Source organism: Nannobrachium achirus (genome assembly GCF_963921795.1).
Source record: "Nannobrachium achirus genome assembly, chromosome: 12".
NCBI lineage: Eukaryota > Metazoa > Chordata > Actinopteri > Myctophiformes > Myctophidae > Nannobrachium > Nannobrachium achirus.
This window is the reverse complement of record NC_137832.1, coordinates 47,968,000-47,994,655: the sequence shown is the minus strand read 5'-3', so window position 1 is coordinate 47,994,655 and position 26,656 is coordinate 47,968,000. Positions and strand designations below refer to the sequence as shown.

The 26,656-nt window shown below is 41.5% G+C and overlaps 4 protein-coding genes across 4 annotated transcripts; all 4 read right to left on the bottom strand.

The window, feature by feature from the left end:
- Window positions 1-2,931: 2,931 nt before the first annotated feature.
- On the bottom strand, window positions 2,932-7,910 carry LOC308295653 (UDP-glucuronosyltransferase 2A2-like; the record flags this gene model as incomplete). Its single annotated transcript, XM_080738703.1, has 6 exons — window positions 2,932-3,211; window positions 3,589-3,808; window positions 3,979-4,066; window positions 4,153-4,284; window positions 5,408-5,556; window positions 7,190-7,910. The coding sequence occupies 6 exons, from the start codon at window positions 7,908-7,910 to the stop codon at window positions 2,932-2,934; spliced, it is 1,590 nt and encodes a 529-aa protein (XP_080594829.1).
- Window positions 7,911-9,113: 1,203 nt separating this feature from the next.
- LOC308295652 (UDP-glucuronosyltransferase 2A1-like) lies at window positions 9,114-9,851 on the bottom strand (the record flags this gene model as incomplete). Its single annotated transcript, XM_080738702.1, has 1 exon — window positions 9,114-9,851. The coding sequence occupies one exon, from the start codon at window positions 9,849-9,851 to the stop codon at window positions 9,114-9,116; it is 738 nt and encodes a 245-aa protein (XP_080594828.1).
- A 632-nt stretch (window positions 9,852-10,483) lies between these two features.
- On the bottom strand, window positions 10,484-17,631 carry LOC308296259 (UDP-glucuronosyltransferase 2A1-like). Its single transcript, XM_080739464.1, has 6 exons — window positions 16,855-17,631; window positions 15,114-15,262; window positions 13,855-13,986; window positions 13,681-13,768; window positions 13,291-13,510; window positions 10,484-12,852 (listed from the first exon to the last, which is right to left on the bottom strand). The coding sequence occupies exons 1-6, from the start codon at window positions 17,573-17,575 to the stop codon at window positions 12,573-12,575; spliced, it is 1,590 nt and encodes a 529-aa protein (XP_080595590.1). The 5' UTR covers window positions 17,576-17,631; the 3' UTR covers window positions 10,484-12,572.
- Window positions 17,632-18,197: 566 nt separating this feature from the next.
- On the bottom strand, window positions 18,198-24,490 carry LOC308296258 (UDP-glucuronosyltransferase 2A1-like). The gene is made up of 6 exons (XM_080739463.1): window positions 23,755-24,490; window positions 22,819-22,967; window positions 22,190-22,321; window positions 21,023-21,110; window positions 20,645-20,864; window positions 18,198-19,642 (listed from the first exon to the last, which is right to left on the bottom strand). The coding sequence occupies exons 1-6, from the start codon at window positions 24,473-24,475 to the stop codon at window positions 19,363-19,365; spliced, it is 1,590 nt and encodes a 529-aa protein (XP_080595589.1). The 5' UTR covers window positions 24,476-24,490; the 3' UTR covers window positions 18,198-19,362.
- Between the last annotated feature and the right edge of the window lie 2,166 nt (window positions 24,491-26,656).

Below are 26,656 nucleotides of genomic sequence, written 5' to 3'. Positions count from 1 at the left end.
TCCAAGATCAAATAATCACACTTGTATTTGCATTTTATAAATACAAATTTCTCAAGCTATTATTGGTCTTATTGGTTTGTGAGATCTCTGACTTGTTTTTTTCTTTTTGTTGGTAATGACTACTGTAGGTTTTCAGGCATCCGTGAGAAGGATGTGAAAGACATTGAAGTCTCCATCAAAGAGGTCCAGAAGACTCTGCAGAACTTGATTCGCGCTGACACCATTCTGATTGGTCACAGCCTAGATATGGACCTGTGTCTGTTGAAGGTGAGCTTAACATGGAATATTATGGATGCAACAATAAGGAGCATGCTGTGAATTCAGGTCTTTTTTTTATATATATATATATATATTACAATGTGCAAAAGGCTCTGCACAGCAGCCACATTGTAAAGAAATTGAACTTCCTTTACAGGTGTTGCCAATGATTAAGGCTCTGTTCCATTCTGGTCAGAGTCATGGTGCTGATATTGTGCATGTTGTTGACTCACTGGAAACACTCTGCTACACCAGTGGCTCTCAAAGTGTCCTTGAGGGGGTCCCAAATGGACCTGTACGGGTCCATTTGGTTCCATTTGTACTTATGGTGGTCCTTGAAATCAAAATGTTTAAGAACCATTAACCAACCTTTATATTTGACAGTGTTCTAAATATCATTTTGTAAATGATGTACTTCATAGAACAACCTGCTGTAAGTATTGAACACAACAAACTGATCATGGTTTTGTCTTGGTGTTTAGTTGATCCATGACGTGGTTGTGGACACCTCTGTGGTCTTCCCTCACCGTCTGGGTCCACCTCACAAGGTGGCCCTGAACACCCTCGTTGCAGAACACCTCAGGAGGATCACTAGCGGTAGGTCACGGGACATCAACAGTCACTAAGAGCCGTTCATTTTAAGTGGTTGAGGTGAATTGGCCTGGTTCTTGTGTGTTCATCATGTTCTCTCCTTCTCAGATGATGGCCATGACACCGCAGAAGATGCCCGGGCTTGCATGGAGCTCATGTTATGGAAGATCAAAGAAGATGGAAAAGTCCGGAGATTTTGATCCAAATAGAGATTATACTATGTCTTGTTTCCAATTTTCTAATTTTGTTTATAATCTGAAAAGTCTAAAAGTGAAGGCTCAATTGGTTTGTAAGGCACGTAATAAAGCCCTGTTGTGTCATGACATGGCCTTTCTCTTCAACCAACCAATGGACATTTGAATGTTGAGCGAAGCAGGTTTTTCAATGATGCAAAATTTGCTCATTGCTATATTTGCCTACACACCTGTTACATTTCCATTGCACGGGTATTTAAATGAGTTGATGACACACACATACAATTTAAAGAGTTGATGCCACACACAAACAAGTAGCTTGAAGACAAATTCAAACCATGAAGGAGTACATCATGCCTTTTTATACCACAGCTGTAATCTTCCTAAACATGTCTGATCTTCATCACTATAGCCTTCAGGGAGTAGCTAGCCTACCACCCTTCCAGTGTTTCCAGACTAAACAAGCCTGATGTTATGGTTATTGGATGTGTCTTTCTCAAAACCAGATGAGTTTCATCAATTATTTGGTCCAAAACAGTTTTTAGCCATTTAGCAATTATATTATTATTTTTTTGGTCCAAGTGTATTCTTTGGGTTTTGGGTCATAGCATAATCAGACCTTGCGTCAGTGTGGGCGGAAGAGTTCCTTTCTCAATACTTCTCAAGAGATTACATTCAGTAGAAAAGGAGCTAGCTGTTTTGCAAATGCCTGGTAGAATTCTGCTGATAGGCCATCGACTGACTCCTGGTTCTGGTGGTGCAACTGGCCCCAGGAGACTTATGCAATTGAACACCTATAATAACTTTTAAGGTTATCTTCTCATCACACAACTTGGCATCATCTTGACGAATTGGAGTAATAAGGGAATTAAAAATGAAGATGATTGCTGACAATACCTGGACTCGCGTTAGAGCTTCAACAGGGGGTCCTCCAAATCTTTTATATATATACTGTATATAATATATACTGTGTGTGTGTGACACACACACACACACACACACACACACAGATCACCATAAAAATAAGCATATTGCTAAAGTTTAGGATCATCAGTAACAGTGTCATTAATATTCAGCTTCTGAATTAGATTGGCTTTCCCATGGTGTTTCTCTAGGTTGAAAAAGTAAGAATTCTGCTCACCCTTCTCAATCCACCTCTTCCTTGATCTTACAAAAGCACCTTTTGCTTTATTAGAATATATTTAATTCAATTTATGTTCTGAATTAAACTATCTTCATCAGACATTTGCAGGGCTTGTTATGAGATAAAGCAATTTAGAAATCAGTGTTCTGCTAGTCTGCATGCTTTTGCTAAGACAGTACTGTAGTTCCTCAAATACTGGCCTACCTCGAACTTGAATAATTCCCAATTATTACTATAAGAATTTTCACATTTGGGGTGCCTACTGGTCCAGGCGCATACTACTTAGGCATTGCCACAAAGGCATGGATACCTGGCGGCATCGCCGGTTCGATTCCCGATCCGGACGACCTTTGCCACGTGTCTCTCTCCATCTCTCCCCCCATTTCCTGTCAGTCTACTGTCCTATCAATAAAGGCATAAAAGCCCAAAAACAAATCCTAAAAAAATAAAAGATTCAATTGTTTTTATTTTTGTTCCTAAATTTTGGATTTTCTTCACAATGGGTACAGTATGACACTTATTATATGAGACTACTGAACATATGTCCACTAGTACTAGTGGTTCTCAAACATTTTATTTGCAAGGGCCCTACTGGCAAGGAACCTACTGAGTTCATTTGGTTCCATTTGTACACTTAGTTACAGACCTAAGATCATTACAACTCTTTGTGTTTCTGGTATTATTTGTTTTGTCCGTGGCAAAAATGATATTTTGACAAACATCCAGCATGGCGATGACCCCTGGTTATTCTGTTTTGCTCTTTCTCTTCAGACCACAGCACTTAGAGATGCAGAAGCTGCAGGTCTTGATGAAGAGCAGAGCTATGATCATAGTGATGGCCAAGAGGAAGCCTATGACATCCAGACTGTGGTATTGGTACCAGGTGAGCTCGTGGGCCTGCACCCTCAGGTGTTTAGCTCCTTTGTTCCTCATGGTGAACTCGATCCAGAATATGGCCTCGTCTTTAGGGCTGATGGGTCGATCGTGGTGGATCCTGGAAAGTCGCATGGCGTTCTCCTTGTAGCTGAAAGCATAATGGTTAGTTTCAGTTGTGCAAATATAGATCAACACACCATAGCAGGGATGTCCAAAGTGCGTTCCGGTGGTCAAATGCGTCCCGAGGACAAATTCTATGCGGCCCGCGTGAATTGTATTATAAACAGCCTGCTGGCACTGCCAAATTGACAGTTTTTTATACTTTCTAATGTGACCCCATTTGATCTCATGATGAAGTGATCCTCATCTTTCTCTGCAACTAACAGGCGTGCATAAACCTAACTAGGACTGCAACTATTGATTATCTTCTTAGCAATTATTCTGCTGCACGGCTTAATCTGGCCGATAAAAACAAGCCGTGGTGCAATCTATGATTGGCCTGAAGTGACTGCAATAAAAACTTACGATGTCTCACTGACGACTGCATTTATTGCATCAACAAGATCTTTGGTGTTCATGGAGTTGTAGTCCATGATGAGCGCAGCGCCCTTTGCCTTCATGTGAACCATATTGTCCGGCTGGTCCAGGAACATGGGGATTCCCACCATAGGGACGCCATGATAAATGGCTTCATAGATGCCATTTGTGCCACCATGGGTGATAAACGCTCTGGTCTTGCTGTGTCCTTGAGGAAAAGACCAAAGCAGATCTCAGTATGTTCATTATAGGATATTTGCTTGAGATGGTTCTGTTTTGCAGTATTGTATAGTTCAGTTAAAAGCATTGAGTATTGGTATTGTTTCAGTTAACACTGATTTGGACCTGACAGTAATTCGAATTCAAGTTCATATATACCCAGTAGATCATTCTGAGGGAGCCAATCGTATATTCTGGTGTTGTCACCCAGAGTCTCTGGTTTCTCTCCACCGTATCTCCAAAGAACCTGGTAAAAATAGCTGAACGTTAAACTACTTTAGGCTGTCGTGCACATGTTGCATGTGAACAAGCAAGGCTTACAGTAGGTCTCACCTTCTGTGGGATCTGAGCGAGGGCTGATGCGATGGTGTTGGCCCTCTCTGCGGTCATTTCTTTAACAAAGGAGCCCAGGGTAAACACCACGATGCCAGCATCTCCAGAACTCTGCACAAACTCCTCCATATCCTAAAGAAGTAGTCACATAACCAACATGAAGGAAAACACAATCTTCTTAGATATGATGTACGGTAGTAAAAGCCTGTTAGTGCTATGAACCGGGCAGATAAGTGCTTTTTGGCTGGACCAGCAGAACCAGCCCAAAACACGGCCATGTCTTTGACTGACTGACACTGAGTGCTGAAGTTGTGGCATTTGGTGGTCGGTTGGTCAGACTAACCAATTGCAGAGACATCATCACGGGAGCACTTGGCTGTTACTACGTGTCATCTTTTCGACACCCAAACCAAACCCAAACCCTTACCGTAACCCTAACCTCCGTGGGGTGAGTCGCTAACCCTCACGACGCTCCTTTGTCGAAATGACGGTTGTTCGAAAGAGCGAGATTTCCCCTATCGTCGCTCCAGGCTATCTCCTAGGTTGGCCTAACAACTATCTAACTGCAGGTCAATCTACACCTTTTCCCAGGTATAACATAAAGGTGATAAGATGAGATGTTTATTGTCACTGTATGGAACATAAAACATTTTTTTTGCTTCCGTCACTAGTCTGTCATCATAGTCATAAATCTGTGTATTATGTGGGTTGAGACAAACCTCTCTTCTTACTCATTGTCATGGATATCACATGCACACAGGTCTCCTACTTAATTATAATACCAAAAACACAAGTTTAAATTTATTTTGTATTTGATTTTGATTTGACGGTATTTTGTTATTATTGGTGTGACTTGTTATGTTTGTTTAATTGGTGCAATCTAAAAAAGACAAAGTAAAAAAAAAAAAAAACACAAGTATAAGAAGGGGGACGGACGTTCTGCATGGACTGCTGCCTTTCAGATATAGCTGTGCCATTAGTTTTGCATATTTGTTGCATTTAATTCTAACTTTGTTGCAGTAGTTTCAGTTTCATTCAGCACACTGTTGTCTCTTGAATTTTGACATATTCTGATAAATTTGATTTAATGCAGCTATAAATAGGCTATGTTGCTTAAGGGTCCATTTGTACACTACATAAAGATTTGCTCCGTTTGTACATGCTGAGTTGTGGACCCTTTTGGACCCCGGACAAATGTTGAGAAACAGTGTGCCAGGGTTCACCTTCCACCTACAAGAGCCTTGATAGTACTAACCTCTGGTAAAGGTTTTGCTGGTCTGCAGTGGATGCCACCAACAAACTTGAAGTTTGGGAGGAAAGGACGAGGGAAATCAAAGTCCCAGTATGTGCGCATCAGCCAGATGTCCGCTCTGCCCATCATGTCACAAATGTTGGTATCCTTGCCTGTCAATGTGCCAAACAAATACACGACAGTCATTTGTAAGGGGTCAACAGGTGCCAACAGGATGGTTGCAACGTAGGTCGCAGTTTACTATGAAAATGTCAGTCTGTCCGTCCTTCCGTAACGCCTCAATGTCTATAACTGACCTTCTGACATCACTTTGTTGACTGTCAAGACTGCTGACTATCATCACCTGGATATCCATAACACCTCAATGTCTATAGCTGACTTTCTGACATCACATTGTTGACTGTCTAGCAGTTCATATCTATCCATATATGAAGATCACGACACTGACCTCATCAAACCCTGGATATCCATACATGGAGACGACTGGATCATCACCTAGATCTCCATATATGGAGCTGACCTCTACATCTGATTCCCAGATGATACCCTGTTAGGGCAACCACACTAATAGAATACCTTTTATGCCCATCTCTGGGAATGCCCATACAATAGAATCCCTTTATGCCCATCAATATTAAGCCCATATTTGACAATGCCCATATATGGACGCTTCATACTGTATATGGCCAAGACAGAATAACTTTGCAAATCAAGACTGCCGACTATCATCACCTGGATCTCCATATACTGTATGAAGATCACAACACTGACCTCAGCCAACCCTGGATATCCATACATGGAGACCTCTACATCTGACCTCACAGACTCCTATTATGGATATAGCTGACCTGTTCTGACATCACAGTGATGACTCGACCAGCCCAGAAGTCTGTTTTTTGTAGTTTTTGTTGCACTATATCAAAATATAATTTGGTTTTCATTTTCAGATACAAGTTTGATGTTTTTCAGAAACCTTAGATCAGGATTTAGAAGTCATTTTTAGAATCAGCCTCAGGTCTAAATCGGTTATATAAAATATTATATAAAATATGAATGATATAAATGTATAAATATAATGCCCCTTATCCTGGACAGCTTTTCAGAAGGAAGGATCTGAAGTTAACAGAGCTTGAGATTGAGAAATAATTACTGTTTGACAAAGTGATTGCTTTTAAATTGTCAACTGTTGGACCTACCGGTATTGTATTTTAACTGGATAATGTGTTCACTTGGTTGTAGTAAGTGATAGTTGTATTGGTCAGTTTTCATGCTGCTCTCTTTCTTGGCGCAATCACTCTTGGAAAAGAGATTTTAATCTCAATGAAGGATATATCATATGATATGAAATTGGATAGCGCTAAACTGTCTGTATGAAGATCATAGCAGATAAATTACGCCCTCTATGGTCTGAATATGCACCTTTTACCTTCATGGTTAAGGAATGGCATGTCCAGGATGCAGACTATAAGAGGCATCACATCCCACACTCTAAACAAGCTCTCATAACATGGTCTGAATTTGACACTTTGCTGAACTAGCATTTGATGTCCTTTATTGATTTCTACAAATTATGCTTTTTTGTTTTATGTTGTAGTGTGTACTGTCCTGTATGGTTGTTGTTTCTTTTTTAATCTTTTTCTTTTATAATCTTTGTGCAAAGCAATTTCCACTATAGGCAGTAAATGTTTAATTCGTTCATTTCTAGGCTCTGGTGCCTAGCTCTGAAGGCATATTAACTGCATGTTGAAATTACCAATCAACTGTTCAATTAGCCCAGTCCCTCACCTCTGATCTCAGTGTAATAAGCATTAGGATATTGCCAAAAATAGAACGCCAGCAGGTCCTGAGAGGCGTAAAAGAGAAAGTTCTGCAGCCTCTCTGAGAAACTCATCTGGTCGGTCAGTTTGACCATGGCACCAGGGACGTAGGACGGCGGTGCAGGAAGTTGACCACACAGCCTCTCCCAGGTGTGGGCCATGGAAAAACGCAGGGTGAAGACCAGGGGAACATCCAACATTTCAGCCACAAGTTCACTGCCAACGTAGATGGGGTCCGCCAGAAGAAGGTCATACTTGGCATCCTTCAGCTTTGTCATGACGGCGTCTGATTTCAGTAGACCATCCAAGTAAACCAAAGCAAACTTCATGTCAGTCTTCATCAAATTTGTAAATTTGTAAAAGAGTTGGAGGTAGTTTAGGTGGTCCATCTCATATATGAAGAAGTTGAGGAGCTCTTCATAGACCTCTTCCATGTCCTCCATGGAGAGTGAGATGTTGAAGGGCTCATAGTGGAAGCGTGAATTCTTGCTGGCCTCCATGTACATGGAGGCGCTGGGAACCAGCACAGTGACCTGGTGTCCCCTGTCCACCAGAGACTCCAGCACAGGCTTTAAGTTTATCCAGTGGCTGCCCTCGGTGTACCACACCAAAATGTTGCCACCGCTTGCATTCCCTGCGATGCATGCCGCCAGCAGCACCCACACAGATACGCATCGACTGAACAGCATGCTGAACGTTTTTGAGTGAGCAAATCAGTCAAGGCCTGAACCTATGCAAACTATACTGCTTGTGCATGAGAAATCATTAACTTGAGACACGTGAACTCTGATTTGTTGCAGCTTTTTTTTAACAGAGATAACACAAACACCTTTTGGTGGTATTGGTGAGGGCTTTTAAGTACACTTACAGTATGAATAGGCTATAGTATACTATACCTAACTTGATGTAGAGGAGCCACTATTATGATTTTTTTTTCCTTTTTATGTTTTGTATTGGTGACAATTGAAGATGGACATGCAGATGCAGTATATTCTGTTACACATAGTATCAACATTTTCTTTTCTTTTTTACATTTTACAAGAAAATGTCAACATGATGTAAGCATTATTTTACTGTATTCTATTCACACCATGAATAGAATACAGTAAAAAAATATCAAACTTCATGTAGATGAAAAAACCTTTAACATTCTGTATATATTCTCTTCAAGATACAACTAGAAATGTTATGTTAACCAATTATTTATCCAGTCAGATTATTAAGAACAATGTATTATTTGCAACAGTGGCCTTGTAGTGAACGATTGACTTGTATCATCACTAAAGTGTTGATATGGCTCGAGCCAAATGCACTTTGGCACACTCTCTGCCTTTAATCTTTGTGCACATGCACAAAGGTCCTTGCGTAGTCGTGTGATACAGCCAGCATAGTGGCGTTTTCACTACTGTTTTGTGTGAATGAAATGAGCTGACGGTCCAGCTATGATATGAAACTGGATAGCACTAAACTGTCAGTATGAAGATCATAGCAGATAGATTGCGCCCTCTATGGTCTGAATGTGCACCTTTTACATTCATTGTTTATGAATGGCATGTCCAGGATGCGATAGCGTCCAGCATGCAGACTATAAGAGGCATCACATCCCACACTCTAAGCTCTCATAACATGGTCTGTATTTGACACTTTCCTGAACAAGCATTTGATGTCCTTTATCGATTTCTCCAAATTAAGCTTTTTTGTTTTATGTGTGTGCTGTCCTGTATGGTTGTTGTTTTTGATACTTTGTGCAAAGCAATTTCCACTATAGGATAGATACCTTTATTATCCCAAGGGGAAAAATCAGAGGCCCAGAGGCAGCAGAGCAGTTTAAAAAACCTTCCGTGCCTAGCACTATATTAACTTCATGTTGAAATTAACGATCAACTGTTCAATTAGCCCAGTCGCTCACCTCTGATCTCAGTGTAATAAGCATTAGGATATTGCCAAAGATGGAACGCCAGCAGGTCCTGAGAGGCATAGAAGAGAAAGTTCTGCAGCCTCTCTGAGAAATTCATCTGGTCGGTCAGTTTGACCATGGCACCAGGGACGTAGGATGGCGGCGCTGGGAGCTGACCACACAGCCTCTCCCAGGTGTGGGCCATGGAAAAGCGCAGGGTGAAGACCAGGGGAACATCCAACATTTCAGCCACAAGTTCACTTCCTGGGTAGACGGGGTCAGCCAGCAGAAGGTCATACTTGGCGTCCTTCAGCTTTGTCATGACGGCGTCTGATTTCAGCAGACCATCCAAGTATACCAAATTAAACTTCATGTCAGTCTTCAACAAATGTGTAAATTTGTAAACGATCTGGAGGTAGTTTAGGTGGTCCATCTCATATGTGAAGAAGTGGAGGAACTCTTTATAGAACTCTTCGAAGCTCTCCATGGAGAGCGAGATGTTGAAGGGCTCATAGTGGAAGCGTGAATTCTCGCTGGCCTTCATGTACACAGAGATGCTGGGAACCAGCACAGTGACCTGGTGTCCCCTGTCCACCAGAGACTCCAGCACAGGCTTTAAGTTTATCCAGTGGCTGCCCTCGGTGTACCACACCAAAATGTTGCCACCGCTTGCATTCCCTGCGATGAATGCCGCCAGCAGCACCCACACTGATACGCATCGACCGGACAGCATGCTGATCGTTTGTGAGTGAGCAAATCAATTGTGGCCTTGACGGAACATTCACAACAAAAGAGTACCCTCCCTCTCTACAAACACACAACCAAACCACCCAGTGGACTATGCTGCTTATGCACGAGAAATCATTAACTTGAGACACGTGAATTCTGATGCAGCAGTTTGTACATGTAACACAGAGAACGCATACCTTTTGGTGGTATTGGTGAGGGCTTTTAAGTCCATTTACATTATCTACAGTAACTTGACAGTAACTGCTATCTTGGAAAATGTTTTCCTTTTCATGTTTTGTATTGGTGACAAATGCAAATGGACATGCAGTCACTATACAGGTATTCTGTTACACCTGGTATCAACATTTTCTTTTATTTTTTTCAATTTTGCAAGAAAATGTCAACATGACGTAAACATTCTCTTCAAAACATACATAGAAGCCGTATTTTAAAACTTAATTTAATCAGGCTGGGCATATTAAGTTAATAACACATTTTGGTGGTATTAAGGTATATGGGCTTTAAAGTCCACATACAGTACTGTTCGCATACTATGAATAGAACACAGTAAAATATCTAACTCAATGTGGATATGAACTTTCTGTAAATATTCTATTAAAAATATAAATAGAAACGTTATGTTAACTCTTTATGTAGCCAGGCAGATTATTAAGAACAATGTTTTATTTACAATAGTAGTGAATGATCCTTGACTTGTATCATTACTAAACTTTTGATATGACCTTTGAGCTAAATGCACTTTAGCACACTGCCTTTTGCCTTTTGCTTTTTCCATGCACATGCACAAAGGTCCTTGTGTAGTCAAGTGATACAGCCTGCATATTGGTGATTTTACTACTGTATGTGTGAATGAAATGAGTTGATGGACCAGCTGCAATTCTATTGACACACATTGCCATTTCTTCCCATTACTTTTACCGGCCTATCTAAATGGATTCAAAAGGTGTGATCAATAGAGGTCAAATCTCTGCTAGGAGGCACACCCTATTAATAATAGCCTTGTGTAGCCTTGTAACTGGTAATTATTATATAGTGTATACCCTTACATATTGCTTAACCCCTTAAGCATGATTTTATACTTCGTTGCACAATAGTGTCATACAAAAATGTAAACAGATCCACAAGATCACGTTGTCATGACTCACCACAACCAGGGCAAATACAGGCTATATCTATACTATAATTTTGCGAATGTCTGTCTGTCTGAGTGAGTGAGTGTCTGTCACAGCATTTCTCCTCAGTGGCTGGAGCAATTGATCTGAAATCGCATCACCATTATCATATGAACACACCTGACATAACTGTGAAGCCCGTTTGTCACTTTCACAAATCGTATGCTGTATATTAGCATTTTTATGGTGTATCTACTATCTATTCTGCATCTAGCTTGAGGCACATCTATTCTGCATCTAGCATGAGGCAAAATGTTTAACCAGCTCTGTGTGTGTGTGTGTGTGTGTGTGTGTGTGTGTGTGTGTGTGTGTGTGTGTGTGTGTGTGTGTGTGTGTGTGTGTGTGTGTGTGTGTGTGTGTGTGTGTGCAGGCAGGCGGGTGTGTGTGCAGGCGGGTGGGCGGGCGGGCTGGGGGGGGGGGGAGACAGTATCTCTGTAGCCATTAAACGAAACGGGTTTCTTACATTGATGCTCCTACAGTACATCATGCAAGCACCAGTTAAAGTTACTTTCCATCCCTCATATACTGTGTGCACAGTGCACATCCCATAACCCACACACTGCACATCATTTTGGAGCTCATATCTTTGAACGGGTAAGGGCTAGTCTATACTATAATTTTGCGAATGTCTGAGTGAGTGAGTGTCTGAAACAGCGTTTCTCCTCAGTGGCTGGAGCAATTGATCTGAAATCGCATCACCATTAGCATATGAACACACCTGACATAACTGTGAAGCCCGTTTGTCACTTTCACAAATCATATGCTTTATATTAGCATTTTTATGGTGTATCTACTATCTATTCTGCATCTAGCATGAGGCACATCTATTCTGCATCTAGCATGAGGCAAAATGTTTAACCAGCTCTGTGTGTGTGTGTGTGTGTGTGTGTGTGTGTGTGTGTGTGTGTGTGTGTGTGTGTGTGTGTGCAGGCAGGCGGGTGTGTGTGCAGGCGGGTGGGCGGGCGGGCTGGGGGGGGAGGGGGACAGTATCTCTGTAGCCATTAAACTAAACGGGTTTCTTACATTGATGCTCCTACATCATGCAAGCACCAGTTAAAGTTACTTTCCATCCCTCATATACTGTGTGCACAGTGCACATCCCATAACCCACACACTGCACATCATTTTGGAGCTCATATCTTTGAACGGGTAAGGGCTAGTGGTGTATAATTCCCCACACCCAGGGCTAATACATGTTTGTTTAGGTGATGTAACATCTCGTACCCAGGGCAATATAAAGCCTGGTTTTGGCGATGTATCTCCCCACACCCAGGGCATACTGCCTGGGTATGTTGATATGGTGATATATAACCCCCAGACCCAGGGCAGATAAGGCTGTGTATGTTGATATTTGAGAAGTTGTCTGTCTAGATGTGCATGTATATAGTGTAAGCACAAAGTTTGAAAGTGATAGCATTTAGAAGTGCATTGATGTAAACAGAGTTGACCAAACGTTGAAGGAAATGTCAAATCCATTATCCCTTTGAAGCAGTTCATGTTGAGTGGAAGAGCTTGTATCACTATACTATCGGTTATTCTGTTTTGCTCTTTCTCTTCAGACCACAGCACTTAGAGATGCAGAAGCTGCAGGTCTTGATGAAGAGCAGAGCTATGATCATAGTGATGGCCAAGAGGAAGCCTATGACATCCAGACTGTGGTATTGGTACCAGGTGAGCTCGTGGGCCTGCACCCTCAGGTGTTTAGCTCCTTTGTTCCTCATGGTGAACTCGATCCAGAATATGGCCTCGTCTTTAGGGCTGATGGGTCGATCGTGGTGGATCCTGGAAAGTCGCATGGCGTTCTCCTTGTAGCTGAAAGCAAAATGGTTAGTTTCAGTAGTGCAAATATAGATCAACACACTATAGCAGGGATGTCCAAAGTGCGGTCCGGGGGTCAAATGCGTCCCGAGGACAAATTATATGCGGCCCGCGTGAATTGTATTATAAACAGCCTGCTGGCACTGCCAAATTGCCAAATTTTTATACTTTCTAATGTGACCCCATTTCATTTGAAAAATGTTTGGACACCCTTGCACCATATAAGCACAAAAGGGATAAGACATTTCATCATCTCATGATGAAGTGATCCTCATCTTTCTCTGCAACTAACAGGCGTACATAAACTTAACTAGGACTGCAACTATTGATTATCTTCTTATCAATTATTCTGCTGCACGGCTTAATCTGACGATAAAAACAAGCCGTGGTACAATCTATGATTGGCCTGAAGTGACTGCAATAAGAACTTACGATGTCTCACTGACGACTGCATTTATTGCATCAACAAGATCTTTGGTGTTCATGGAGTTGTAGTCCATGATGAGCGCAGCGCCCTTTGCCTTCATGTGAACCATATTGTCTGGCTGGTCCAGGAACATGGGGATTCCCACCATAGGGACGCCATGATAAATGGCTTCATAGATGCCATTTGTGCCACCATGGGTGATAAACGCTCTGGTCTTGCTGTGTCCTTGAGGAAAAGACCAAAGCAGATCTCAGTATGTTCATTATAGGATATTTGCTTGAGATGGTTCTGTTCTGCAGTATTGTATAGTTCAGTTAAAAGCATTGAGTATTGGTATTGTTTCAGTTAACACTGATTTGGACCTGACAGTAATTCGAATTCAAGTTCATATATACCCAGTAGATCATTCTGAGGGAGCCAATCGTATATTCTGGTGTTGTCACCCAGAGTCTCTGGTTTCTCTCCACCGTATCTCCAAAGAACCTGGTAAAAATGGCTGAACGTTAAACTACTTTAGGCTGTCGTGCACATGTTGCATGTGAACAAGCAAGGCTTACAGTAGGTCTCACCTTCTGTGGGATCTGAGCGAGGGCTGATGCGATGGTGTTGGCCCTCTCTGCGGTCATGTCTTTAACAAAGGAGCCCAGGGTAAACACTATGATGCCAGCATCTCCAGAACTCTGCACAAACTCCTCCATATCCTAAAGAAGTAGTCACATAACCAACATGATGGAAAACACAATCTTCTTAGATATGATGTACGGTAGTAAAAGCCTGTTAGTGCTATGAACCGGACAGATAAGTGCTTTTTGGCTGGACCAGCAGAACCAGCCCAAAACACGGCCATGTCTTTGACTGACCTGACACTGAGTGCTGAAGTTATGGCATTTGGTGGTCGGTTGGTCAGACTAACCAATTGCAGAGACATCATCGCGGGAGCACTTGGCTGTTACTACGTGTCATCTTTTCGACACCCAACCCAAACCCAAACCCTTACCCTAACCCTAACCTCCGTGGGGTGAGTCGCTAACCCTCACGACGCTCCTTTGTCGAAATGACGGTTGTTCGAAAGAGCGAGATTTCCCCTATCGTCGCTCCAGGCTATCTCCTAGGTTGGCCTAACAACTATCTAACTGCAGGTCAATCTACACCTTTTCCCAGGTATAACATAAGAGTGATAAGATGAGATGTTTATTGTCACTGTATGGAACATAAAAAATGTTTTTTGCTTCCGTCACTAGTCTGTCATCATAGTCATAAATCTGTGTATTATGTGGGTTGAGACAAACCTCTCTTCTTACTCATTGTCATGGATATCACATGCACACAGGTCTCTTTCCTACTTAATTATAATACTAAAAACACAAGTTTAAATTTATTTTGTATTTGATTTTGATTTGACAGTATTTGTGTTTGTTATTGGTGTGACTTGTTATGTTTGTTTAATTGGTGCAATCTAAAAAAGACAAAGTAAAAAAAAAAAACACAAGTATAAGAAGGGGGACGGACGTTCTGCATGGACTGCTGCCTTTCAGATATAGCTGTGCCATTAGTTTTGTATATTTGTTGCATTTAATTCTAACTTTCTTGCAGTAGTTTCAGTTTCATTCAGCACACTGTTGTCTCTTGAATTTTGACATATTCTGATAAACTTGATTTAATGCAGCTATAAATAGGCTATGTTGCTTAAGGGTCCATTTGTACACTACATAAAGATTTGCTCCGTTTGTACATGCTGAGTTGTGGACCCTTTTGAACCCCGGACAGATGTTGAGAAACGGTGTGCCAGGGTTCACCTTCCACCTACAAAAGCCTTGATAGTACTAACCTCTGGTAAAGGTTTTGCTGGTCTGCAGTGGATGCCACCAACAAACTTGAAGTTTGGGAGGAAAGGACGAGGGAAATCAAAGTCCCAGTAGGTGCGCATCAGCAAGATGTCCACTCTGCCCATCATGTCACAAATGTTGGTATCCTTGCCTGTCAATGTGCCAAACAAATACATGACAGTCATTTGTAAGGGGTCAACAGGTGCCAACAGGATGGTTGCGACCGTAGGTCGCAGTTTACTATGAAAATGTCAGTCTGTCCGTCCTTCCGTAACGCCTCAATGTCTATAACTGACCTTCTGACATCACTTTGTTGACTGTCTAGCAGTTCATATCTATCCATATATGAAGATCACGACACTGACCTCATCAAACCCTGGATATACATACATGGAGACGACTGGATCATCACGTAGATCTCCATATATGGAGCTGACCTCTACATCTGATTCCCAGATGATACCCTGTTAGGGCAACCACACTAATAGAATGAATACCTTTTATGCCCATCTCTGGGAATGCCCATACAATAGAATCCCTTTATGCCCATCAATATTAAGCCCATATTTGACAATACCCATATATGGACGCTTCATACTGTATATGGCCAAGACAGAATAACTTTGCAAATCAAGACTGCCGACTATCATCACCTGGATCTCCATTATACTGTATGAAGATCACAACACTGACCTCAGCCAACCCTGGATATCCATACATGGAGACCTCTACATCTGACCTCACAGACTCCATATGGATATAGCCGACCTGTTCTGACATCACAGTGATGACTCGACCAGCTCAGAAGTTTGTTTTTTGTAGTTTTTGTTGCACTTTATCAAAATATAATTTGGTTTTCATTTTCAGATACAAATTTGATGTTTTTCAGTCATTTTTAGAATCAGCCTCAGGTCTAAATCTGTTATATAAAATAAAATATAAAATATGAATTATATAAATGTATAGATATAATGCCCCTTGTCCTTGAAAGCTTTTCAGAAGGAAGGATCTGAAGTTAACAGAGCTTGAGATTGAGAAATAATTAACTGTTTGACAAAGTGATTGCTTTTAAATTGTCAACTGTTGGACCTACCGGTATTGTATTTTAACTGGATAATGTGTTCACTTGATTGTAGTAAGTGATAGTTGTATTTGTCAGTTTTCATGCTGCTCTCTTTCTTGGCGCAATCACTCTTGGAAAAGAGATTTTAATCTCAATGAAGAATTTTATCTGATTAAAGGATATATCATATGATATGAAATTGGATAGCGCTAAACTGTCTGTATGAAGATCATAGCAGATAAACTATGCCCTCTATGGTCTGAATATGCACCTTTTACCTTCATGGTTAAATTACCCCCTCTATGGTCTGAATATGCACCTTTTACCTTCATGGTTAAGGAATGGCATGTCCAGGATGCAGACTATAAGAGGCATCACATCCCACACTCTAAACAAGCTCTCATAACATGGTCTGAATTTTACACTTTGCTGAACTAGCATTTGATGTCCTTTATTGATTTCTACAAATTATGCTTTTTTGTTTTATGCTGTAGTGTGTACTGTCCTGTATGGTTGTTGTTTTTTATCTTTTTCTTTTATAATCTTTGTGCAAAGCAACTTCCACTATAGGCAGTAAATGTTTCATTTGTTCATTTCTAGGCTCTGGTGCCTAGCTCTGAAGGCATATTAACTGCATGTTGAAATTACCAATCAACTGTTCAATTAGCCCAGTTGCTCACCTCTGATCTCAGTGTAATAAGCATTAGGATCTTGCCAAAGATAGAACGCCAGCAGGTCCTGAGAGGCGTAAAAGAGAAAGTTCAATAGCCTCTCTGAGAAACTCATCTGGTCGGTCAGTTTGACCATGACACCAGGGACGTAGGACGGCGGTGCAGGAAGTTGACCACACAGCCTCTCATAGACGTGGGCCACGGAAAAACGCAGGGTGAAGACCAGGGGAACATCCAACATTTCAGCCACAAGTTCACTGCCAACGTACATGGGGTCCGCCAGAAGAAGGTCATACTTGGCATCCTTCAGCTTTGTCATGACGGCGTCTGATTTCAGTAGACCATCCAAGTAAACCAACTGAAACTTCATTTCAGTCTTCATCAAATTTGTAAATTTGTAAAAGAGTTGGAGGTAGTTTAGGTGGTCCATCTCATATATGAAGAAGTTGAGGAACTCTTCAAATACCTCTTCCGTGTCCTCCATGGAGAGTGAGATGTTGAAGGGCTCATAGTGGAAGCGTGAATTCTCGCTGGCCTCCATGTACATGGAGGCGCTGGGAACCAGCACAGTGACCTGGTGTCCCCTGTCCACCAGAGACTCCAGCAAGGGCTTCAAGTTTATCCAGTGGCTGCCCTCGGTGTACCACACCAAAATGTTGCCACCGCTTGCATTCCCTGCGATGCATGCCGCCAGCAGCACCCACACAGATATGCATCGACTGAACAGCATGCTGATCGTTTGTGAGTGAGCAAATCAATTGGGGCCTTGACGGAACATTCACAACAAAAGAGTATCCTCCCTCTCTACAAACACACAACCAAACCACCCAGTGGACTATGCTGCTTATGCACGAGAAATCATTAACTTGAGGCACGTGAATTCTGATTTGTTGCAGCAGTTTGTACATGTAACACAGATAACGCATACCTTTTGGTGGTATTGGTGAGGGCTTTTAAGTCCATTTACATTATCTACAGTAACTTGACAGTAACTACTATCTTGGAAAATGTTTTCCTTTTCATGTTTTGTATTTTTGACAAATGCAAATGGACATGCAGTCACTATACAGGTATTCTGTTACACCTGGTATCAACATTTTCTTTTTGCAAGAAAATGTCAACATGACGTAAACATTCTCTTCAAAACATACATAGAAGCCTTATTTTAAAACTTCATTTAATCAGGCTAGGCTATATTAAGTTAAGAACACATTTTGGTGGTATTAGGGCTTTCAAGTCCACATACAGTACAGTTTGCACTCTATGAATAGAATACAGTAAAATATCTAACTCGATGTGGATATGAACTTTCTGTAAATATTCTATTAGAAATATAACTAGAAACGTTATGTTAACTCTTTATGTAGCCAGGCAGATTATTAAGAACAATGTAGTAGTGAATGATTCTTGACTTGTATCATTACTAAACTGTTGATATGACCTTTGAGCTAAATGCACTTTAGCACACTGCCTTTTGCCTTTTGCTTTTTCCATGCACATGCACAAAGGTCCTTGTGAAGGCATTTGATACACCCTGCATATTGAAGCAATAAGCCACAAGAGGCGAGTGGTTACCTGGTATTTTACACCGGCTGAGAGGGGTAGAGAGACACGAGGCGCAGCCGAGTGTCTCCAACCCTCTCAGCCGGTGTAAAATACAGGTAACCACAAGCCTTGCGTGGCTTATTGCTTTTCTAAAACAGTTACAATATGGCAACATGAAAAATCTAGACATGTACCAATTAAAACTGTTCTATTTCACTAATAGTACACAATAAGGTCTGCTCGGCAAGAAAGTAGTCCCCAATTTCAAGAAAGTAGTTCCCGGCCAGGGTGCAGAAACAACTCAGGTGCAGATAATTGGTGCACTGTGGAACATTAGTTTTACCGGCCTATCTAAATGGATTCAAAAGGTGTGCTCAATAGAGGTCAAATCTCCGCTAGGAGGCACGCCCTATTAATAATAGACTTGTGTAGCCTTGCAACCGGTAATTATTATATAGTGTATACCCTTATATAATATTGCTTAACCCCTTAAGCATGATTTTATACTTCGTTGCACAATAGTGTCATACAAAAATGTAAACAGATCCACAAGCTCACGTTTGTCATGACTCACCACAACCAGGGCAAATACAGGCTATATGGTGTATAATTCCCCACACCCAGGGCTAATACATGTTTGTTAAGGTGATGTAACATCTCGTATCCAGGGAAATATAAAGCCTGATTTTGGCGATGTATCTCCCCACACCCAGGGCATACTGCCTGGGTATGTTGATATGGTGATATATAACCCCCAGACCCAGGGCAGATAAGGCTGTGTATGTTGATATTTGAGAAGTTGTCTGTCTAGATGTGCATGTATATAGTGTAAGCACAAAGTTTGAAAGTGATAGCATTTAGAAGTGCATTGATGTAAACAGAGTTGACCAAACGTTGAAGGAAATGTCAAATCCATTATCCCTTTGAAGCAGTTCATGTTGAGTGGAAGAGCTTGTATCACTATACTATCGGTTATTCTGTTTTGCTCTTTCTCTTCAGACCACAGCACTTAGAGATGCAGAAGCTGCAGGTCTTGATGAAGAGCAGAGCTATGATCATAGTGATGGCCAAGAGGAAGCCTATGACATCCAGACTGTGGTATTGGTACCAGGTGAGCTCGTGGGCCTGCACCCTCAGGTGTTTAGCTCCTTTGTTCCTCATGGTGAACTCGATCCAGAATATGGCCTCGTCTTTAGGGCTGATGGGTCGATCGTGGTGGATCCTGGAAAGTCGCATGGCGTTCTCCTTGTAGCTGAAACACACAAGGCCCATTAGGAATCTTTCTGTACCAACAAGACATTTCACCATCTCAAGCGTGATCCTCTTTATTTCTCTGCATCTAACAAGTTTACTTGTGCAAGTGCCGATCTAGTATGTCTCAATAGAGCAGGGAGACTACCAAAACAGTCTTTTTATTGTGACCGTCAGGTCGCAAGTTACTATAAAAAGCTCCACTGGCTGTCTGTCACGTAACATAACGGAACGTAGCGTCACAATTTTGCCCCTATCCATGCCAAGTTTTGCACACACACTCCTTGGCTGGCAAATGACAACCTCCCCCCTGATGGCCCTCTTCTAGTGCCACCATCAGGCCAATTTTTGCAAAACAATTTTTTTGACACGGCTCCTACAGCTTTGGGCCTAAAATCACGCAAAGCGGAACAAAGTATCTCTAAACTCATGTCATCACCATGGATCTGTCCCATTTCCCATATTCCCTTCTGATTGTCTACCATTGACTTCTAAAGTTTGTGTATGGGACGTGGCGTTCGCTCATCTCCCGATTAGGGAGTCTTACTGGTTATTATACTGTATTTACGTGTGTGTGTGTGTGTGTGTGTGTGTGTGTGTGTGTGTGTGTGTGTGTGTGTGTGTGTGTATGTGTGAGTGTGAGTGTGAGTGTGAGTGTGTGAGTGTGAGTGTGAGTGTGTGTGTGTGTGTGTGTGTGTGTGTGTGTGTGTGTGTGTGTGTGTGTGTGTGTGTGTGTGTGCGTGCGTGCGTGCGTGTATATATTATATATATACTATATATATATAATATATACAGTATAGTACTGTATATACATATATATATATATATATATATATAGGTCTAATATACACACTGCATATTTACAATTGCAAAATGCTCACCAAATCTATTATTGTATATAATCCAATGAATTTGAACTGATGCACCCCTGAACCTAACCCTAAAAACAATCAGCCATTGTTCAATCTATCGTTGACCAAAGATTACTGCAATAAGAACTTACGATGGCTCTTTGACGACTGCATTTATTGCATCCAGAAGATCTTTTGTGCTCATGGAGTTGAAGTCCACGATGACCGCCGCGCCCCTTGCCTTCATATGAACCATATTGTCCGGCTGGTCCATGAACATGGGGATTCCCACCATAGGGACGCCATGATAAATGGCTTCATAGACGCCGTTCGCGCCACCATGGGTGATAAACGCTCTGGTCTTGCTGTGTCCTTGAGGAAAAGACCAAAGTAGATCTCAGTATCTTATCAGATATTTGCTCGAGATAGTTCTGTTTTTCTGTATTGTATAGTTACTGGGTTAAATGCAATGAGTATTGGTATTGTTTCAGTTCATACTGACAGTAATTAGAAGTCAAGTTCTCATATACCCAGTAGATCATTCTGAGGGATCCATTTGTATATTCTGGTGTTGTCACCCAGAGTCTGTGGTTTCTCTCCACCGTATCTCCAAAGAACCTGGTAAAAATGGCAAAGTGTTACAATACACTATTATATACCAGTATAGAATGCATCCTGATGCTTGAGCCATGTATAGATAACCCTCTAAAAGGTGTATATAGAGAGAGAGAGATAATATTGTGTACAAGTACATTTTCTTCTGCAATATAATTACAAAAGATAAACTTTCATATTTCTAGATACATTTGCGCATGCAGTGAAATATTCAAAACCTTTTTTGTTTTCATTTCAATTTTTGTATGGCATACAGCTCATGAAAAATCTATAAACCATATCTCAATATTACAATATCACGCAAGACCAGTCAAAACAAGGATTCATAATACAGAAATGTCAACCCTCTGAAGTCAGAGTTGCTTGAAGTCCAGTGTGAAGGGATCATTTGGGGTGCTATGGCATCTGCTGCTTTATTACACAATGTTTTTCGTGGTCCTGTATATACTTCAGGCCAGGGACGTGCAGAGAATGTTAGAGAGGCAGGGGCTGACATTTCTAAAAGGGCCTTTTGGTGGAAATGTTGAACATAGCAGACTGTGACGCGTTGTGAGCTTGAAGGTCAGCTATTTTCGGTGCTTGATACCACACTGAACTAAGCATAATCAAGTCAATACTGGAGATGTGGCCTAACAGCATGGATTTCTACACAGAGAGGGCAATTCTTTCAACACAAGATAACGTTCAGAAGAATTTGGACAAGGCAATTCTCTTGAATGCTGCCTTTTGGTATGGCATGGAAAGGGTGGCATTTGCATTTCTTTCACCGTAGTAAAAACTGCATTCATCATGGTCTGGAGAGGGCACTTTTTACAGACGGATTAAAGGGCAGGGGCTCGAGGCATGAGGTCAGTCCGTTGTCTCCCCAGGCACGGCAGAGGGAGAGCAGAGCCCAGGATTACATAGGCAATTGGCACTGGGTGAAAATGGGTTGCAAAATCGTGGGATAAAAATTATGAAAAAAAGAAGAAAAAAAAGGGCAGGGGCTCAAGCCCCCTTTGATGTCTACAGTATTTGTGCACGTGCCTGCTTCAGGCTGTCAGGCACAGATTGTACTGTATGTGAACTGGCTTGGGTCTCACCTTCTGTGGGATCTGAGCGAGGGCCGATGCGATGGTGTTGGCCCTCTCCATGGTCGTGTTCTGAACAAAGGAGCCCAGGGTAAAGACCACCACGCCCGCATCTCCAGAACTCTGCACAAACTCCTCCATATCCTAAAGAAGTAGTCACATAGCCAACATGAAGCAACAACAGACAATCTTCTTAGATTTATGATGTACAGTAGATCCAGTAAAAGCCTGTTAAGGCCATCAGTGCTTTTTGGTCTGGATCAGCAGAACAAGCCCATAGACGGAAAACTCTGTATTTCTTTCAATGTACTCATTATACAGAAAGTCCCATTCCAAGTTTTCAAATGTTTAATACTCTTTTAAACAAGATCTACAAGCTAACAGCGATTTCAAATGGCCGAAATGTATATGGGGCTGAAAGTGTATGTTTGTATGTTTTGTAATAATCAAAATCTACAAAGTAACTAGTTACTAACGTTTTCAAATGAATGTAGTGGAGTAAATGTATAATATTTGACTCTGAGTTGTAGTGGCGTAGAAGTAGAAGTATTGAAAATTGGAAACACTCAAGTAAAGTTCAAATACCTCAAAATTGTACTTGAGTACATGTACTTATGTTACTTTACACCACTGGTACCAACCTCTGGTAAAGGTTTTGCTGGTTTGCAGTGGATGCCACCAACAAACTTGAAGTTTGGGAGGAAGGGACGAGGGAAATCAAAGTCCCAGTAGGTGCGCATCAGCCAGATGTCCGCTCTGCCCATCATGTCACAAAACATAGTATCCTTGCCTGTCAAGGTGCCAAACAAATACATGACAGTCATTTGTATGGGGGTCAACAGGTGCCAACAGGATGTAACCTACTGTATGTCATCATGGGTTCTGTGGCTGTAACTGTTTTCTCTCACTTTAGCTATTTTCATTAAATTGTTAATATCCGTTATATGATTTTAAGCCACTATTTACAAAACAATGTATTTTGTGTTATGTTCATCTTACACACATATATAAATTGGATATACAATTTCCTTACTGAGAGGTAACACCTTTGCTGTTCACAGCTACTGTATACAATACCAATGACTATTCGTTTAAGGATAGATAATGGTAGATCATGATGGCTCTCCAATACATGTGCTATTTAAAAGAAAACAGCACCATGCCAAAATTTGGACACCTGTGTTGACGTGATTATTATGACCCATAAGCAGAACAATTATAGAGCTGAGAATAACCTATTTAACTGATGTTAAATAATGTATTTTAAACCAAAAAAAGTGATAATTGGACTCTCATCACATGGTCTGATTTAGCACTTGCATTTATCAATTTCCTAAAATTATGCTTTTTATTGTGTTTATAAATGCTTGTTTTATTTTTTGCTGTCATGTATGGTTTCTGATTCTTTTCTTCTTTTTTTATAATCTTTATGCAAAGTAATTTTCCCTAGAGGCAATAAAGGTTTCGTTCATTCATTTCATTCATTGTCCCTTCCTTTCATAGCTCACATGCCTAGCCTCGAAGGCATATTAACTGCTTGTTGAAATTACCATTCCCCTCTTAGCCAAGCCCCTCACCTCTGATCTCAGTGTAATATGTGTTAAGGTCTTGCCACATATAGTAGGCCAGCAGGTCCTGAGAGGCGTAGAAGAGAAAGTTCTGCATCCTCTCTGAGAAATTCATCTGGTCGGTCAGTTTGACCATGGCACCAGGGACGTAGGATGGCGGCGCTGGGAGCTGACCACACAGCCTCTCCCAGGTGTGGGCCATGGAAAAGCGCAGGGTGAAGACCAGGGGAACATCCAACATCTCAGCCACAAGTTCACTGCCCGGGTAGATGGGGTCCGCCAGCAGGAGGTCATACTTGGCGTCCTTCAGCTTCGCTATGATGCCGTCTGATTTCAGAAGACCATCCAAGTAAAGCACAGCATACTTCATGTCTGTCTTCATCAAACTTGCAAATCGACTCAAGATCTGGAGGTAGTTCAGGTTGTCCATTTCATACATGAAGAAGTTGAGGAACTCCTTGAAGACCTCATCCAAGCCCTCCATGGAGAGTGAGATGTTGAAGGGCTCATAGTGGAAGCGTGAATTCTCACTGGCCTCCATGTACATGGAGGCGCTGGGAACCAGCACAGTGACCTGGTGTCCCCTGTCCACCAGAGACTCCAGAACGGTCTTGAGGTTTATCCAGTGGCTGCCCTCGGTGTACCACACCAAAATGTTGCCACCGCTTGCATTCCCTGCGATGCATGCCGTCAGCAGCACCCACACAGACACGCATTGACCGAACAGCATGCTGATCGTTTGTGAGTGAGCAAATCAGTCGGGCCTGAACCTTCGCAAAATATAGTTATGCGTGAGAAATCATTAACTTGAGACACATGAACTCTGATTTGTTGCAGCAGTTTGTGTACAAGTGACACAGATAACACATCCACCGTTTGGTGGTATAGGTGAGGGCCACTTACAGTATGAATACAATACAATATCTTTTAACTTGATGTAGATGAACCACTAAAATGGAAAATGTATGTTTTATGTTTTGTATCTGTGACAAATGCAGATTGACAGACACACAGATGCACTATATTCTGTTTGTCTATCACCATTTTGAAGAATGTTAACATGAATATTCTTTTCAAAATATCCTTTTCATCCTTTTCTAAAATAATCCTTTTATTTTCTTTCTTTTTGATGTAAATCTGAAATGTGTGCCTTTATTTAGCCTGGCAGATTATTAAGAATTTCTTATTTACAATAATGACCTTTGCTGGATTGCTCCGTTTTCCGTGAATCATGAACACCACATGCCTTTTCTTTGCAATTAGCCACGCACATTCCCTCAACACATGCCATACATGGCACTTAAAATCTTGGGCCTCTTCTAGCGCCACCATGAGGTTGCTTTTTGCACACTCTTATCTCCGGCACTGTTGGCCCTATCCATGCCAAACTTTGCACACACACTCCTTGGCTGGCAAACCACAACCTCTGCCCCTGATTTCTCACATGCCCCATAGCGCCACCATGAGGTTACTTTTGGCAGACATTATGCGACCTGGCGGTCGCTTATCTCCCGATTAGGGAGTATTACTGGTAGTGAAATATTGACTTGTACAGTATCATCACTAATATGGTTAGGTAAATGCACTTTGGCACACTGCCTGTGTGTGTGTGTGTGTGTGTGTGTGTGTGTGTGTGTGTGTGTGTACACTGTATGTTCGATTAATGTTAAGTGAAATATGTGATTACTTTTTCCACCACTGCTTTCCACATTTCTTGAAACTGATGGAACTTAATGTACGGCTTTTTGAAAACAATAAATAAATCCAATAAAAAATAGCTCTCTAATTTGTTGTTTAATAAATATATTATATTCATATTCACTTTACCTTGTGGAAATTCACTCTATACTAGAGTAAGGTTTCATAATCTACTACATGCCCAGCAGGAAGAAAAATCAATATGTAGTGCTATAAGCCTGGGCGCTATGGACAAAATATATATATTCTTTTGACCAAATACCTCGATCTTGATATTGTGATAATATCACCGCTGTCATATCACGATCATCAATGACTACGTGATTTCGATATTATTGCCCGCCCGGCCTCGGTTATGGAGTGCCCATCTCAAAGTCACCACCAGTGTCGTAAATGCATCCCAGCTCTGCCTCAGAGAGAGAGAGAGAGACTTCATTTAATGGTAGAAATAAGGGGCAGCTGATTTCAGCGCGGGGCCACAGGGGTCAATGCTATGTGAATGCATGAGCTCCAGCAGTCTGTTGGGAGCCAGTGAGACTGGCACTGTTGTTGTTCCTGGGAATGACACCTCCTCCTGCCGCAGTGCAAGGCTGTCTAAAGTCTCACACTTGGCACCTTGGCCCCCTCATTAACATTGTAGATTCCTTTTAACGTCGGATTGAGGGGCATCTGGAAAAACAAAAAGCATTTGAATATTGATTTGAATGGCCTGTTGATTAAGTCAGTGGCCACTGTTACTTCATTAAATGTGCAGTGTGTGTCCACAGACCTCCCCTTGTGGCGGAGCAGACGTCCAGGAAACGTCAAGCTCAGCGAGTGAGCAATAATCTGTGGCGGAAAAAAGTATTCAAATGTTTAACTTAAGTAAAAGTATCAATACTGCAATGTAGGAATACAAGTCCGGAATTCAAAATGTATAGCTGCTTGAGTAAAAGTACAAAAGTATTGGTAAATACAAAATGTACTGTACATAATGTACCGTAAAAAGTATTCATTATGAAGAATGTCCCATTTCAAGCATTCATATACAAAAATCGTATGAAAATGGCAGATCTATGTGTCGCATCGCAACATTGTGAGCTTGTAGATTGGCTATTTTCAAAATGGCCGAATAGGGCTGAAGTGGTTAATATTTTGTAATAATCAATCTACAAAGTAATGCAGTGGAGTAAACGTACAATATTTGGATCCGAGATGTAGTGGAGCGGAAGTA